Below are 17181 nucleotides of genomic sequence, written 5' to 3'. Positions count from 1 at the left end.
TGAGAATCTGATTGTAGTACTTGGAAATACATTGGCCACTGTCAATACTTTATGAAAATTATACACTAAATAGGTAAAATGAAAAACTGTCTTGACCATTCGACCATTCTTCTAAGTTTTCTACTGGTTTTGATTACTCATAAAGTTTAAAGGTCTGGGGGTTTTTTTTTTGTTTGTTTTGTTTTGGTTTGGGTTTTTTTTGTTTGTTTTGTTTTGGTTTAACATAGGTGGGTGTAAAGGTATCAATATTGATACAGCTTTGGAAGACCAAAAGAATGTCCCAGTGAGCAGCTCCTATGTGTTAGAATGGTGTAAAATGTTTTCAGATTCTGGGCAGGAACTTAGGAAATTTTCTTTTCCATGTAAAGCTTTCTTTTTATAGTAATGTATTATTTATATTTGCTATTGATAACAGGCTTTTAGCCCTTTAAGTATGAAAAACAAACTATTTGAAACCATAGTGTTTTCTTCTTGAATATAATGAATTAACTGAACATGTATGAATCAATATAGTCATGAAAATAGTTTAAAATAAGAAAAATCATTAGTAAATTAAATCATCTTACTTATCTTGATAGTAAACTGGAAATAGATTAACCATTCTTCTAATCTCATCAATTCCATCAGAAGGTTTTCATGACAATAAGAAAGTTGCCTAAAGAAAGAAATCATAGTTATTTAAGTTTCCTACTTAAAAGAATCTTTAACTTGGTAGTCTGGTGGTGTTTTAGATGTCCAGAGACACTCAGGACATCAAAATGAGACTAAAAGAGAAATCAAATAATTTCTTGAAGACTTCATGCCTTTCAGAGTGTCAGCATGACACCAGCTAGTGCTCAAGTGACACTAGGAACTAACATTTTTGCATTTGGATCAGTCCCTTGATAGAATGTTGAGAGCAGGATTTATGAGATAATTAATTTCATTCTGAACACAGTATTGAAATATCTTTGAAAAACTGCCACTTGTTTCTTTTCACTAGCAGACTTGTCTTTTCTGTGAGATTACAGGTTATGGTATGAAAACCCAGGTGTGTTCACACCTGCCCAGCTCACTCAGATCAAGCAGACATCTCTTGCCAGAGTTTTGTGTGACAATGGTGACAACATAACCAGAGTACAACATGATGTCTTTAAGGTGGCTGAATTCCCACATGGATATAGTAGCTGTGAAGATATTCCTAAACTGGACCTCAGGATGTGGCAGGACTGCTGTGAAGGTCTGTATAGAGGTGGATTTGGGGGCAGTGAGGTGTGTGCAGTTTGTTAAGTGTCTCCTCTATTTTAAGAAGATATTTTACTATTTCTGGGATTTTGTTAAGATATTACAAATTCTAATCTGAAGCATAGCCCCTGTTAAGTGGGAAATCATTCCATATTCTATATTAAATAAACATCTCATAAAAATAGCATGATTTGTTATTTGCAAGGTGTAGATTATTGTTTACTTGTTTTCTTTCTTTTGCGGATAAATAGTCTTGTTCGTTTCCATCTCCTTCAAAAGCTGGGAGTATGGGGTAATTTCTTTTTCCTGAAAAATAAGCTTTTTTTCTCCCAAAATAGGATTTGTTTAGCTGCATGGAGCACAGGACACTGCTTGGTGGCCTGTATGTTGGCTTCTGTCTCACAGATTTTCTGCGTGGCCTCTCTTCAGCCATCGTCACATCAGAATTCTCTGCAACTGTTACATAGTTAGAGTCCATTCCCAAGAGAATCTTCTGGATGATGCAGAATGATTTTCAGTAGCATCAACAACAAAATGCTTCAGAGGACAATGACCTCTCTTTCTTGAGATCTCCTTGACAATGTTGTTATCATTTTCTTTGGACAAAATTCAAATGACATGCCCAGGCTGTAAAAGTGTATTCGGGAATTTTAGGAACTTTGCTCTTGATCTCTGACTATTGAGAAATTGCTGTCAAACATAGTATGTTCCTAGTATGAAAAGCCTTGCTTTTATTTCAGAAGATAAGGGTTGGTTGATATTATTAGAATCTGATCATTTTCCTCATATATTTCAATACTAATATCCTTGTAGATTTACTGATGAAAGGTATCCAGATCTGTGTTCTTCATCTTTTCTACTGCTGATTGTCTTGAGTTTACTACTGCTGAGTAGGTTATTTAATATTCTGCTGAAAGAAATTCACATATAAAGAACTGGTGGATTTCATTTTTGAAAGAAGTCACCTACTAGTGTTTTGTTTATTTAACTCTTTTGGTAAGATAGAATTGTCCACAATGACAAAGTTATTTTGTGATACAGCTCAGAATTTAATGCAGAAGGTAAAAGTTAAACTGATGGAGGATGTCTCTTCAGTCTGCTACAGATGCAGTAAATCCTGAGGGAGGATTTATAGCCATGTGACTGTACCATGAGAATAAACTCAGATATCATTAACAATTAAAAAGGTAGATAGAGATTTACTATTCAAAGTTACTTCATAACTTAGCTTTTAAACTGATTACTGTATTGTCTTATCCAGTAAACAAATCTTTAAAAATAATCACTCTCTAAGAAAATTCTTCCTTGAAGACTGTTCAAAATGTCAGTTATCAGTGTGAGACTAACAGAAATAAATACTTTTCAATAAGATCTTGTACAGTATTACCCATATACCATATCCTTCAGGCCTTACTCTAATTTTTACAGCTGTTTTTTATTGGTAGGTTACTTGTGTTTTTTTAAACAATGTTTACCAGGTTTGCAATCCCCGAATTAATGATAATAGTTTCTAAAAAGCTAGACATGATAGACACATTGTAATTTTAATACAAAGTCTTCCGGAACCTCTTCAAAAATTCCCTGACATATGCCAGAAACATTGGGAGAAAATCAATTATCACCTTTCAATGCTTTACCATAAATAAAGCACATTCATCCAATTCAGGAGAAATTCACTTTGCCATGGTTCATGAAGTGAACAGACAGTTTCACAAATACATTTTTTATATTGATTTGTGAAAAAGCTAATGCTGTTCTGAGAAATTATGTGTTGATTCTCTAAACGTTTATGTTATCACTGAGCCCTTTAGAAGAGATGTTATCTTTGGAAAGTCTTTAAAGTATTTTTCTGTCCAAGAACCCAGTTTGCATTTTCTTCCAAGAAGTTGCTACCAGAGAGTACCACTGGATGCAGCACAGTTAGACAACTGTCAAACAAAAGAAAGGGTAAATAAGTACTGTTTTGTAAAAAATTTCCTATTTTTATCCCCTTTTTCTGAATTTCTGAAGCCTTGCAGGGGTTAATGAAGAGAAAGTGAAGTATCCATGGCTGGAACTGCTTTCTTGCATGGATGAATGACTGTGACATTTTCTGTGGGAATCCAGTTTAAGTAACTGATGTTAAAAATTTCTTTCCTTCTGTAGCCACCGCTCCTCCGAGGTGGAGTATACACTCAGGAACAGCATTTACTTTGAGTTTAATACCTTAAAGGGGTTTGTTTATTTAAATTTATTATTGTTCATTATTTAAAGGAAAAATTATTAAACCCTTCTCCACATTTAAAATGCTTCTAATGATTTTAAAATTAAAATTATCCTAATTTCAAGTACAGAATATTGCTCATTGCACTTTTATGTATGTTTCATAAGTGATCCATATGTTCAGCTGTTTCAGCCTGGTTAAAAACACATCTGGTTTTGTTGTCTTTCCTGTTTTGTTAAAAGTCAAAATACTTTTCCATATGAAGAATAGAAAAATTTCTTAGTTATAAAAATCTGCCTTGTACATTTTTTGAGCAAAGCTAGTATTTACTTCTTACAAAACAAAGAATTACTCTTTATAATAACTAAAAAACAGATTACCTTTAGATTTCAGTTGGCAAAACATACAACAGAGTTACTAGTTTATTATGGCAAAAAGTAGGAGTTCCACTGAAGTGCACAAATTTTCTTCTGTTTTCCTTCACTTTCTACCTTTGTCTTGTCAGAGATGATGAGTAATTGCTGGATTTGCTGCTGCTCTTTATTTGTGCAAAGAGCACTTGAGCTTCAGGTTTTCCAAACAAGAAACTTTTGGTGCTTTATTTCAGGCTCTCTAGTGCAAGAAGTGTATTTTAAATCTGTTTTTTTTTAAGTAATCAGCGTATGCTTTCATGATTACTAAAATGTGAATCCTTAAAAGTTTCACACTTCTTGGTTTGGTTTTGTTTTGTTTTGTGGGGGCATTTTTTGTAAGTTGAAGTAAAAAATTTCTTTAACCTTTTGTTTTATGTCAAAACCCATGAGGTTTCACATGGACCCAGGAGGACAATGGACAATGACCCTGGAGGAAGTGATTCAGATAAGATGCAAGTCATCCTTATAAGTGTAAACTGATTTGGAAAGATTTTTCTTAACTATTTCTCAGTGAACAGCCTATCTTCTCTGTCAGAAGATAGGCTTCTTCTATCTATATCTTCTCTGTCTCTGTCTTCTCTGTTCTTTTTCTTTGTTTAATTCAGAAACACAGCCTTCTACAAGTTATGATCAAACGTTCAAATCCCACTGAATTTGAAGGGTTAAGACACATTCTTAATCTGAATGCTTTCAGTAGATTAGACCTATATTTATGAGCTCTTGTATTTTAAGACCAGAGGAACAGTTATGCTGTCTATTGCTTCTCTACTGACAACATTAATCTCTTACTATGCACTTCTCATTATGTCCTTTAATCTTCAATGAGAACACTAAACAGCACTGGGCAAAGCACTAAATACTGTGAAATATAGTGTAAATAATACTTTAAAATGTTAACAGAAATCTCAGTGTGAGACTGGAAGTTCTTTTTTGACTAAGGATATTGTTCACCAATAACTCTCAAAATACAAAAATGATGTGATTTATGCCTGAAAAGGTCTTGTCTTTACCCAGAACTTTTATGCTTTGGTCAGGTCATATATTTTTGCTTTCTACATTCAAATTTTCTTTTTTCATTCAAATTTACATTTAAAGATATGATGTCAGCTTAGTAACAATTCAGTCTATGCCAAGCTACTAAAATTATAAGGATGTCATCTTTTTTATCCTTGAGTGGAAGTATCTTATACAGCCCAGTGTTTTTGTATGATTAATAATTTTACTGAGAGAATCAGTATTTTTATTTGCATTTCATCCAAACAAAAATATTTTATCTTTCTCAGGTATCTACAATCCATTAAATACAATTCTGCATTCATAAACACAAAATAAGGAGACTTAGGTTATGACATTGCTTTGTCTTTGCTACCAGGAGTTTCATGCCAGTGGTTGTCATCCCTTCTGAAGAGCAACAGGGAAGCAATAGGCTTCAATCATTATGTTTAAATTCAAACTTCAGATCTGTCAAAAGTCCACTGCTGGTAATAAAGAGATGTCTGTGGAGGACAGTCAGGCTGCAATCTCAACTTATTGTCAGTGTTCATTGACTCTAAAATCAACATGGGTAGGAAAGCATCTCAGTGAAGTGTCTCAGTGATTTCTACAAATCTAGGCAGCTGGAGGATTTCCTTCTTTCCTGTGGACTGCCTTTCTAAGACACTGTTGACTTCACAGTCTAGTGGGCAGGACAGTTCTTAGGGTCTTTATTTTAAAAAATTCCATGGATTTTCAGTCTGTCTGAAATTACTTTTTCTTACTGATTTGTATTCCAAAAGCTGCATATTTTTAATCTTCAAAATTCCCTAACTAGGCCTATTTAACTTTTTCACTGGAGAGGAGAGGTTGGATTTGCTTTGTTTTGGGGTCAAGAACCTAATGTTTCTCCTTTATCTACCTGAAGACCATTCAAAACCTATTTGGATCATGAAAGCATGACATGTTTTTAAATGTCTTTAGTCTGTCATTAGCTATATATTAACAAACTGGACATTTGCTTTCCCAACAACATCTGAACCTTTTAGTTGTGGAAATAGACTGATCTCGAAGCTCAGTGTGTGAGTTTTGAGATAAACTACAGGAAACATCTTTATTCTTAAAATTCCCCAGTATATCAGCTGGCAGATGACAATCTGATTTGTTACTTCATATTTTACCTTCTATACATTTTCCTTTTCGGATGTTTAACTAACCTTTTCATAAAATACATCTGTTCTGATCTGAGCAGATTAGTGTTGGATTTCAGACCACCACGTTATATTTTTGGTGGTGTTTAATTTATCTTTTGTTAGAAAGTCTCATTCAACAGAAGAAATGAAGATATGCTGTGCAATGTGAAGGATTGTGGCCCATTTAGGCAATAACAAAACCACCTATTTTGAGTTAGGGCTTTATTTTATGTGTAAAGTCACTTTCCTATATTGTGCAATTTTTACATAGCTGCTTTGTGAAAACATCTACTCAAAAAAATCATTTTACATCAGATATTTTCAGTGTTTCTCCACCCTTTTACTTGTTCCACTGGCATGTCTACAAGTTCTTAATACAAATGCTTACAGTAAAAGCAAACTAATTCACTACAATAAATCCTGGAGAATCAAACTAGTATCAAATAGATATATGTGCTTTGCTTCACATTTCCTCAGTCTTTTAAGTTGTTTTGTTTTAATCTACCATTAGATTAATTCTCCATGGCCTAGATTTTGAGGAGTGATTCATAGAGAATTAAGTCTGCACTATGATTCTCTATCAGGTTTTTTATTATCCAATTTATGTAATAAATGCATTTTTAAAACCTTGTGGGAAACAGGATTTTCTAAAGATGTGGACATGGCTTCCATATAAAAATAGAAATGCTGGTATCTTTATGGAAAGGGTTGTTATACATTGGAACAGGCTGCCCAGGGACATGGAAGGATCATCATTGCTGGAAATGTTCAAGAAATGACTGGATAGGGTATTTAGTGCCATGGTCTAGTTGACAAGGTGATGTTTGTTCAAAGATTGGATCTGAAGATACCAGGGTCTTTTCCAACATAAATTATTCTGTGATTATTTGTGATTCTGTAAATGGATCAGCTTGACACTTTCAGTGTAACTAGCTAACTTCTGGAAGAAAAAACTGTCCATAGAGAAAAAGAATGGTTAGGTTGCTTTTAAATATTCACTTTTCCTGCAGACAGTTAAATGAATGGGTATAGCTAATCTGGGGACATATTAGTTATTAGGGAAAAAAAAAGCCCAGAGTTTCAGTCTTATTTTTACTATTTACTATTACTGCTAAGGTATTCATCATTAAGAATAAAAGTTTAAAAAAAATAAAAAAAGGAATGAGAGGAAATTTATTGATTTAGGCTGTCTGAAAGCTGATGCATTTTGTCCTGCACCTCTCAGCAGTGACATTCCTCCCTGTTGTACCTGAAAGAGAAGCCAATAAGAGCTGGTAATTTAGCAAGTTGACATATTTGAGTTTTAAAAAAACTTGGAAAGTCAGATTTGTGTACTTAAAGCTGTCACTGAACATGTGGTTCTTATATTTACCAGTCTAAGGTGATAAAACCATCCCAAGATTTCAGACCTTTGTTTCTAAGAAACAACCTAGGAATGAAAAAAACAATAGGTCATTGTATTATTGTACAAAAAAACCCCCAAAAATCTGTATCACGCAAGATGACTATAGCAGTTACTAAACAAAGTAGGATAGCAGAAACCTTTCAAATATTGCTTCCAAGAGAAACCAGAGATTTTGTGATACTCAGGAAAACTTTAGGCAGTACGTTGCTTTGAGAAAATTCCTCTGACCAAAATTAGTTCTTTCTTCAGGAACCCTTCAGTATGATCCTTTTTCTCATCATACTAAATATAGAAGTGTCTAAGGGTGTTCAAAAATGCCTTCATGCCGAGCTTCTTACAGACACGTTGGTCTGTTCCCATCTGAACCAGTTTACTTTCTGAGTGGACAGCAAGGAGATTATGTGGGAAACAGCAGAACACACAAGAAGAATGAACAATATGTTGGCAGCAAATAGCATGTAGTTCTTGGTGGGTGCTGTTATTATAGGAGGAATGTAATGTGTTTATTAAAGAATCGGACAAACTGCAAGGAAAGCACAGGGAAGGGGATTTGTGGATAACTTGTGTTCAAGAATGATCTGTAGATACTGGTTTTGATCTGAATTTTTTTTTCTTCTTCTCTTTTTGTGTCTTAAATGATATGAAGCCATTAAGACAAACTTAAATTTTTACTAACAGAGAAATTATAATATTTTAATATACATAAAAGTTCAACACAATTAAAAGTAGTCCAAGATACCTAATTTTGTGTAATCACAGCAACCTTCCATTTGTTTCTCTAGTTCCTTATTTCAGCACTGTTTATAGACTTGAATTTTTTGCAGTAATTTGTGTTTATACTATAGGTATTCAATCTAAATTCCAGAAAAATACTTTATAAATGTTACTGAGTTTCTGATTTGATTTGTTTTGGTGCAAATTAAGAGAAACATTATGGAACATGACTCTTTCCCATGTTCAGTTGCTTTCATGGCTCATTCTGCTAATACCAGACTTAGCTGAGAAATGTCTGTGGCATTCTGTATTTAGGCTTTCCCTTCGGTTTTAGCAGACTGCTGCTAGCAGTTGATCATGTAGTTTGTTCCTGCTTCAGCTTGGCTTATTATAAGTTTTAGCTTTAAAGCTTCTGTGAACAGAAATGAGAAAACTTCTATTTTCTCATTGTCTCCACTATCAAGTGCTGTTGCAGTTTTGTTTTCCTTTCCTTTCTTAAATGGGACTCTTTCCAAATGCTCACTGTGTTTGAAAGGCTAAATAAAGTGAACTGGAAGAAAGACATACTTCATCTTGCCAAGACATCCTCTTTGGATCATAGGAGAAGATTTCTGTCATAGCTCATTTCCAGGCTTGAGATTTTTGCTCTGTGGTTGTAGGAATCTTAGGGTCTGGTGATACATTTAGATACCTAGATTTGGAAATAGAACTCATCAACCTATAAAGCATGTCTGCAAATTTGGAATTAAATTGAAAATTCTCTTTCAGATGGCAAAAATAATAAATAATAATGGCTGGGATAGATGAGGTACCCACAGAGTGGTTTTTCTGTCATTGGTTTTTCTTCATATGTAGCTGTCCTGTTTGCACAGAAAATAGTTAAAAACTAAGTGAGTGAAAATTTCAGAAGTGAAAAAATAGTTAAAGTAGCACTATATGGGTTTGTTAAAATTGTATTTATTTCTTTTTTTTATTCACACTAAAAAGCTGGTCTGTGGGTAAACACATGCTCTGCATCTTAACTAGCTTAAACGTTCTATCACTGAGATATATCCATCTGCCATCAACCAATTCTAGGCGGATCAGAATGAACGTATGACTTGCCTTTACCAAATCAGAAAATACTGCAAAACCATATTAATATTGTAGCTGGTGAAATATGCTGTAGTTTATGTGTAATTTCTTATCTGTTTTCAGACTGTAGAACCAGAGGGCAGTTTAATGCATTTTCATATCACTTTCGGGGAAGACGTTCTCTTGACTACAGCTTTCAGGAGGACAAGCCCCTGAAGAAAATGAAAATGTCCAAATCAGTAAGGTGAGACTTTCTTAAAGAATTATAAAAAAACATTTGTTTTCAAAATGAAATGAAACTGAATTATTTCTTTGGGAGCACATGCCACTTTTTTTCTAGTTCCTGCTTTCTTAAGTTTATGATTATTTTATTCTGACACTTCTGCTTATCTACTAACAATAAACCACTTTTTTTTCAAGCTCAAATTTGTGTAAAACTCTTTGTGACTAGTATAAGTATAGTACTTTTGTTCTTCCTTCAGTTTTCATGAAAAAAACCACTAATGAAATATGTTTTGAGGATTTGAAATGCCACATTCCTACAGTGACTGCAGTAACAAAATTAAATTATTTTACTTCCTATTTGCAGCTTCTAGATCCTCCTGTAGAAATAGGAGGATACCAAGTGCTGATTTCAGTTTCATAAAAATTTGTGATAATGGTAAGGTTTGCTTCTGGTACCAAAATACTTCAAGCAGGAATGCAGAACAGCAGTGCTAATAATATTGTTTATAACTCCCTAATCCTCAAAATATAGCAAGGAAGTAAATCACAGTTTCAGTCACAAGTTATCAGCTGCACAGTGTCCCTGCCCTTTCATGGGAATGAAAACTTAATTATGAATCAGTGACATGAACGAGTTCTGCTCAGACCATTTCTTGTGAAGATCCATCATGATGAACAAATGTAAGACACCTGAATTGTAGTTCTTTCTATTCAGCATGCATTGTTTTAACAAATAAAACTTTCTGCTTGAGTGATGACAATGATCAAGCAAAGTCTACCCACTGTGGCAAGAAAAGCATCTAGACAGATGCATAAAGAGGTAAATGAATTCCAGCAATTTCAAATACTCTGGATGTGTTTTATTACTTAAAGGAACACTATGATTATATTCCATTTAATTGAGAGGAATCTGTCCCAAAATAAAAGATCATTTAAGTGTTTAGGATTTTAGACAAGAGAAGACAGCAGCTATGGATAAGCTGGCTTACAGATAATATGAAAAGATAGGTTCCTTTGAAGTAATCCTTGAAGAAGGATTTTTGTCCATCTTTGCAAGTGAACTGCTAAAAAAAATTACAAAACAGCAGCTCTCTTTTTAAGGATGCCTATTCCCATAATTCTAATATTGTAATAGGGGTTAAATGAAATCAAAATGAAAGCAAGAAAAAAATAAATGCTTACATCTAAGTATCAGCTTGTTTGTCTGTGTTTCAGTCCAATTACTAATTAGGAGTACAAAATAATAGATTCACAGTGCTTCATTTGTAGCATAAATACAGCTAAAGCAACCTCAGTCATTGAACATTCCCATGAGTTCTCATGCTCAGTGTTGTATCTAAATTGCATTTGTGGTGAGAAGGGTTTTATCCTCCTTTTTTTTTTTTAGTTTCTCATTTTCAATAACTTGAACAGGTGGGGAAGATTAAATATTTTGTTATGCAATAGCAGCTGGTTTACTTGAACTTTGGCATGTTATGTTGTTTAGAATTCCTTTTTTCTAATTTAGATTAAAAACTATGGGAAACTGAGTAGCTTGAACGCCTGCCAGGAAGTGCTGTTTTAATTTATGCAGAAACATTATAAATCCTGAGCCCTAATATATGAGAATTTCTTTGCCAGTTCATTCTTTGGATATTCCTTAGCACTGGAGATAACATGTTATGCCTGTAATTATTAATGGTTCAAGAATTTTCAAAAAAGTAAATGGATTCAAGGATCTTAATATAATAAGTAACTTAAAAATTAGTGTTATCCATGGTTTTGAATGCCTGTTTTTTCAAGTGGTACTAGATAATATATTGTTAGTTACAGACGGTTCCTTTTGTTACACTTTCTCATCAACAGATTCAATTGATTAACAAAATTTTGTGTTATATATCTGCTACAAGATATCAGCTGGAAAGTACTACAGACAAAAGACTTTAGATTTTGTGTACTATAAGCACTATTAATGTAAAATGTTAGTTAAAAATATGTTCATATCTGAAAGTACTTCTCATTTACTTAGGAAACACAGCTTTCTCTTTTTTAAAGTCATATTTCTTAAAATGCATGTTTTTCCAACAAGCCTGTAGAGGAAGAATCTATGAATCAGAATGTGAAATGTGAATTTCACATTAGAGGGAACACTTCTTAAGACTCTTTCACTTCAGTCTGCTTTCGTATTGGAGGCTCAGGGATGTATTTAAGGCGATGCTGTATACTGTCACTGGTGACAACTTTGTGTCTATCCCTGCACAAAATACATGTTTTTCTAAGTATAAGAAATTCCCTGTTGCTAGTGATATTGGCAGTAATCTGGAGCTCACCTGTCCTGAGTCTGTCTTCAGCACCAGCTGGGCTTGTGTGCTGTTGTGGTTCATATTCCTACATTTGTTGGTTGCTCTTTTACATTTTTTGCTAATTGTCTTAAATATCTAGCCAAATAAAAATTACTTAGATTAATATCCTGACTTGGCACTCATTTGTTGCAGTTCTGTGAAACAGAGTAAATATTTTCGTAACACAACATCCACATCTAATGAAAAGAGAAATGTACCTGCAGTAAATGACTTCAAAGAGTTTGTTTTGGAAATGCAAAAAACTATCTCAAGTCTCAGAAATCAGGTAAGATGCTATAATGAACTTATTGTACTATCATGTCTAATTGTAGGTTTAATTAATAATATTTTCCTTACATCTGTGTTACGTTTTTTGATATTTAGACATCCTCTGCAGATAATACCCACCACATAGTATCTCAAATGAAAACCAACACAGAAGATGGTGTGTTAGTCTTTATTTCTGTGTTCTCTTGAAATCATATTGAAATATTCTACAGCTGGACCTTCTTGAACCTGAAGCCTTGTGTAACAATTGTATGCTAAACACAGACTTAATCTTGTAAAAATTTGTTTGTAGTGTTAATAAAATCTTTTTTACCATTTGAAACATATACAATTTGTGTAAGGCAATGATTAAAATGCAGACTTCATAAGAAGTAATGAGTCAGACAGCTGTAAACAGATTTAAAATCTAGATCACTTAGAGAAGACTTTACAATGTTTGCAGGTAAACTCTAGTCAGCCATAGTGGAATCCCATTTTTAAACTGTACACCATACAGTAGTTACTTAAAAATTCAAGTAAACCTTTTTAATTAAGGTGTTTTTATAAAAAAAATTAAAATTCACTTCCTTTCCAAAATATTTTTGACAATTTAAATTTGTCTTTCTCTATACGAAACATGAAGGTTTTTTCTCTTTGTATGCTCTAGCCGAGTATTTTAATGGTAGGAAAGATATATTTTCTGTTAGCTTTCTTTTGAAAGACTTTCTCCATATGTATGACCTGTTTCTAGTCTTTCAGCATTATAAAAACTAAGTAGTTAGAAGAAGAACCTAGACAAGTATAACAAGGTTTATATAGCCTGTATTATAAGAGGAAAACAATAATAATTTACACAAACAAAAGCCTTTTTTGATTCAGTTGCTAATTTTTTTAATGTTTTTAGATAAAAAAACTTGAATCGCGCCTCAGTAATTCTGATTGCACTGATGAAGAGGGTAAATCATATTCCAGCAATGAAACCTGGAAAAGGGACCCTTGTACTGTGTGTGAATGCAAAGTAAGTATGTGGAAATTAATTTTGTGTTTGAAATTATCATTTTGCTTCTAAAACAGCAATTCCAGTTTCGTGCCTGCTAATTTCTGGGTAGTACCTGCAAATTTTTTTTATGGTTCTCAGATTTTTTTGCAGAAAATTATATTATTCAGATATCCCTGCCCTGGACATTATTTTTCAATCCAGATGTTATCTATTATACTTCTGTTTTCTTGTATGTAGAGTTATATGGGTAATTTTAACTGCAAAGTGAGAGATTTTTGAAAAAATCCAACCAAATGCATAAAAATCAATAAAAGCTCATTGGACATATTGCTGGATTGTCATTTTCTTCTGTCAGAGAAATTTTTAAAAAGGTAGTAAAAAAATAAGTTAGTGCCTGGTGCCCTGGTTGCACCTGAACATGTACAAAAGCATATATTCTGCTTTATCAAAAAATATGGTAATCCAGAGAGTGCCTTAACCTTCTAATTGTCAGTTTATACTAAAACAGACTCTATGGAGTTACCATATTATATGTGGATATGTATGTCAGATTCTTACAGAGAATGAATGAGAATATTTTCTGCAATAACATGAAAAATGTATTTCTTGTTTGGAACATGTATCTAAGTATGTTTTTGTTCTGGCATTTTTCTCCTGGTACAGGTTGGTCAGATTACCTGTTTTGTAGAATCGTGCCCGCCAGCTGACTGCGAAGCACCTGTGAAGGGTAAAGGAGATTGCTGTCCAGTCTGCTTACAACAAAATACTAATAAAAAGACGCCATAAATCTGCTTTTTAAGAATTTAGGGTGCATACTCCTCAAATCATATCAGTGCCTGCTGATGGCAAAAACAGGTAACTGCAGTTGTAACAGCAGCAAGAAATCAAGATTTACAATATTCTAATGGTGCTGTAACAGTATAACATTTTCTGCCCATGAAGATAAATCACAATGCAAAAATTAACAAAAGGGAAAATAGCTAACAGGTAAAAGTTAATTGTGTGTTATACTTCTCAGGTTAGACAAACTCGAACTGGTGCTACTTTAAAAGAACACTGTCAGGTAGTTTTAGGTACCCAAAATGACTGGGTTTAGGATTTACTCTAATATGAACACTTTGTTTCCTATCTGTACTTAGCAACATTAAAAGTTTACTGTCCCTTTCTAGTGCCAGTCTGTCTTGATATTTAGCTTTTTGCTGTTATTTAGTAAAATGCCAAAAAAAGAAAAACACGAGGTCACTGTGCCTGAGCAATGCCATATCCAGGCCAGTTTCTGCAAACATCAATGCATGGAAATTCTGTTAAATCACACTATCATTGCTGGGCCTGGACCAGCAAGACAATAAAGAAAGCTACTTGATACCTTTCAACATCCTTTCCTTAATTTAAGGAGCAAAATTAACCAAGTTTTCAAAGCAATAAAAGCTAGAATTAGTAAGAAAATATAAATAACTGTCATTGGAAGAAAGCAAAAGTAATTGAATGTGTATTATAGATGTAACTGACAGTGTTCCTCATTCTAGGGAAACATGCATGGCAGAGTAGCATTTGATCTTAAAAATTAGCAGAATCCTTTTTGTCAAAACATTTATAATTGCTTGATGACATTTTTTTGTTTGTTTCATTTATTTTAAATTTTGTGACATAACCATCCAGGTCAGTTTGAAAGCGTGCTTCTCTTTATCTCAGATCAGCTCATGTAATTGTGTGGCCCTGTTTTGAAAATGTGAAAAGATATCACATGCCATTTTGTATACAAAGATTCCTACTGATTCATTGTGCATGTTGTCAATAGACATATGTTCCTAATTATATTGTGGCACTGTTGAAAAAAGGAAAAATCAAAATCAAGCAACATGATTAATTCTGGATTGACTACTTTTTCTGACAGGGTGTTTGATTTTTTTTCCCAGTTTCATCTAATGAATATATATATATTTACCTCAATTTTTTTTATCATTCGTGTTAAAAATGGTCTGTCAATGGACTTCATCTCCCATTTAAATGTTTAACATTATAGAGTATATGTCTACACTAGCATTTCAAAGTTGTGTACTTTATAGGATGCAAACTGTGTGTTTTTGACCAGGAATTAGATTGAGTGAAGGACAACTATCATACCTCATTTTACAGTTTTTATTCTGTTTATTCAGAATTGATTCTTTCCCTGAATACTTAATTTGTTAGAGGTTATTGCCCTGTCCTTTAGTTCTAAGCCAGAACTCACTACAACCAGAACTGGTTACATGGTTCACTGACTTCTGAGTTTTAAGTGTTGAAATTCAAGGGGCAGTGATTGGGATATCAAAGAAATCTGCACAAAATTAAACCATCATATGTTAAGCATTTCAGATTATGCAAACAGACTGAGTACTTAATTATTGCATGGTAGAACAAATACCTGTCTAATAACTAACCTAGCACAGCAATATGAAATCCACTATCATATTTTGGCACATAATTTCTCTGATTACTAACATTAATAATTTCTAATTTGATAAACTATTACCATGACACACATTCGAACTTTGGTGTAACTTTAAAGCTTACTACAGAAATTTTGTTTCATACTATGGTAGAAGCAATGTACATGTGAGTGCTGTGTTAAAGGTGTGTGGTACACATGGAATTGCAATTTATATTTTTAAGAATATTTTAATTGATTTTATATACAATGTTTTGATTTATGTAATATTCTTTGTTAATACTTCTAGAAATTGTGTGGTGAACATGTTTGAGTATCACATGGTTCCTAAAGATGTCAATCCTGTATTTCTTTGATAATCTGTGTTTTGTTGACTTTTCTTGAGAGTCCAAACCACATGTCTTGTCCTGTAATTCCAACTCAGATGGAGCTCCCATTGACCTATAGCAGAAATTCCTCAAAGAGGAAGGGTTGCAGAGCTAAACCAAATATTATTTAACTGTCCAAACAGTTAAATATGGCAGTAATACATCCAGCTGGTTACTTACTTGCATTCTTTCTTTTCAATTTTATATTAAATAAACTTTCTCAAGATTTCTGCTTATAGGAGGAGTTTCCATTTCATACATTATAAAATAGTACCTTATATCTGATTGTTTCTTTTCTCCAACCTCCTAAGTGGGAGGTTTTCTTCGCTGTTCACTGTTTATTCATATGGTATATAAATGGACTTAGGAGTCTGGATATGCTTAAACAAATGTAACAAGTATAATACTGAGTTATTTTCCACCATCCATCCGTTTATAAACCAGGAAAAACAAGTCTTTATCCACAGTGTAAAATGTAATCAGTCATGCATTGTACTAGTTCAGTTTTTGCAGTGTCTTAGAATCAGCATTGATTTTAACATTTCTGAAACAGTGGCCAAGGGCTAGCTGACCATTTGCTCAGTATCCACTGTGAGAATATTGCTGTAATATGATGCAAATTTTACATATTTATTTTCTTTTTTTAATGTTCCTTAAAGCAAAGTTGTTGTTATTGTTACTTTAATCAGTAAATTTACCAAAGAACTGTTTGCACTGTATAATGAATGCTTTACAGTTAAAATAAAATGGGCCACATTTCCAAGTAAATGTCAAGATTTCTTCTTGCACATGTATTCTTTAGATTATTTGCTGAAATTCCAATGTGTAGGCTTTGATAAGATTATATTACTTATCTTAAGCAGTATTGTCATAATCAGGACTGTTTCTGAGAAGTAAGCAATGGGCTAATGAGTAATGTAGATTCTATAGTTTATATAATATTACAACACATAGAATTTAAAAGTCTCTTCACTGTTTTCTTTTAGATGATTGGAAAAAGATACCATAGACTTAGGAGGAATATTTTAAAATACACTTATTTTTTAGCAAAATGCATTTTTTAGACCTTAGTGCTGAACTATTTTTTTTTAATGGGAATGTCATAACAGTTAAATACAAATACATAGAAATTTAAGCCTGTTCTTACAGTTCTCATGTATCCAAATAGATCCAGTCATAACTTGCCTTGCCAAGCACTTGATTCTACATTCATTCTTTTTTCACATCATTTCACCAATGGATATTCAGGTTTATGTAATCTCAGTTCATAATGAGTCTTCCGTGCAAGAGATCTTCTTTACCTCATTTATTCTTTTTATCCTGGGATATGAATTACTGCTGGACACGATGAGTTACTCTCATCCTTTGGTGAGG

General features: G+C 33.2%; 1 protein-coding gene across 1 annotated transcript in view; it reads left to right on the top strand.

Annotated features, from left to right (window-relative positions):
- The window catches only part of PXDN (peroxidasin), an 87158-nt gene extending 70583 nt beyond the window's left edge, over positions 1–16575 (top strand). Inside the window, exons 19-23 of the mRNA XM_021551105.3 lie at positions 1011–1219; positions 9322–9442; positions 11898–12030; positions 12916–13029; positions 13675–16575. Of these exons, the coding sequence (XP_021406780.1) occupies positions 1011–1219; positions 9322–9442; positions 11898–12030; positions 12916–13029; positions 13675–13797 (700 nt within the window). The 3' untranslated portion in view covers positions 13798–16575. The remainder of the gene's footprint in view (positions 1–1010; positions 1220–9321; positions 9443–11897; positions 12031–12915; positions 13030–13674) is intronic.
- Positions 16576–17181: the final 606 nt, after the last annotated feature.

Source organism: Lonchura striata, chromosome 3 (assembly GCF_046129695.1).
Source record: "Lonchura striata isolate bLonStr1 chromosome 3, bLonStr1.mat, whole genome shotgun sequence".
In the NCBI taxonomy this organism is placed as follows: domain Eukaryota; kingdom Metazoa; phylum Chordata; class Aves; order Passeriformes; family Estrildidae; genus Lonchura; species Lonchura striata.
This window is presented reverse-complemented; position numbering and strand designations above follow the sequence as displayed.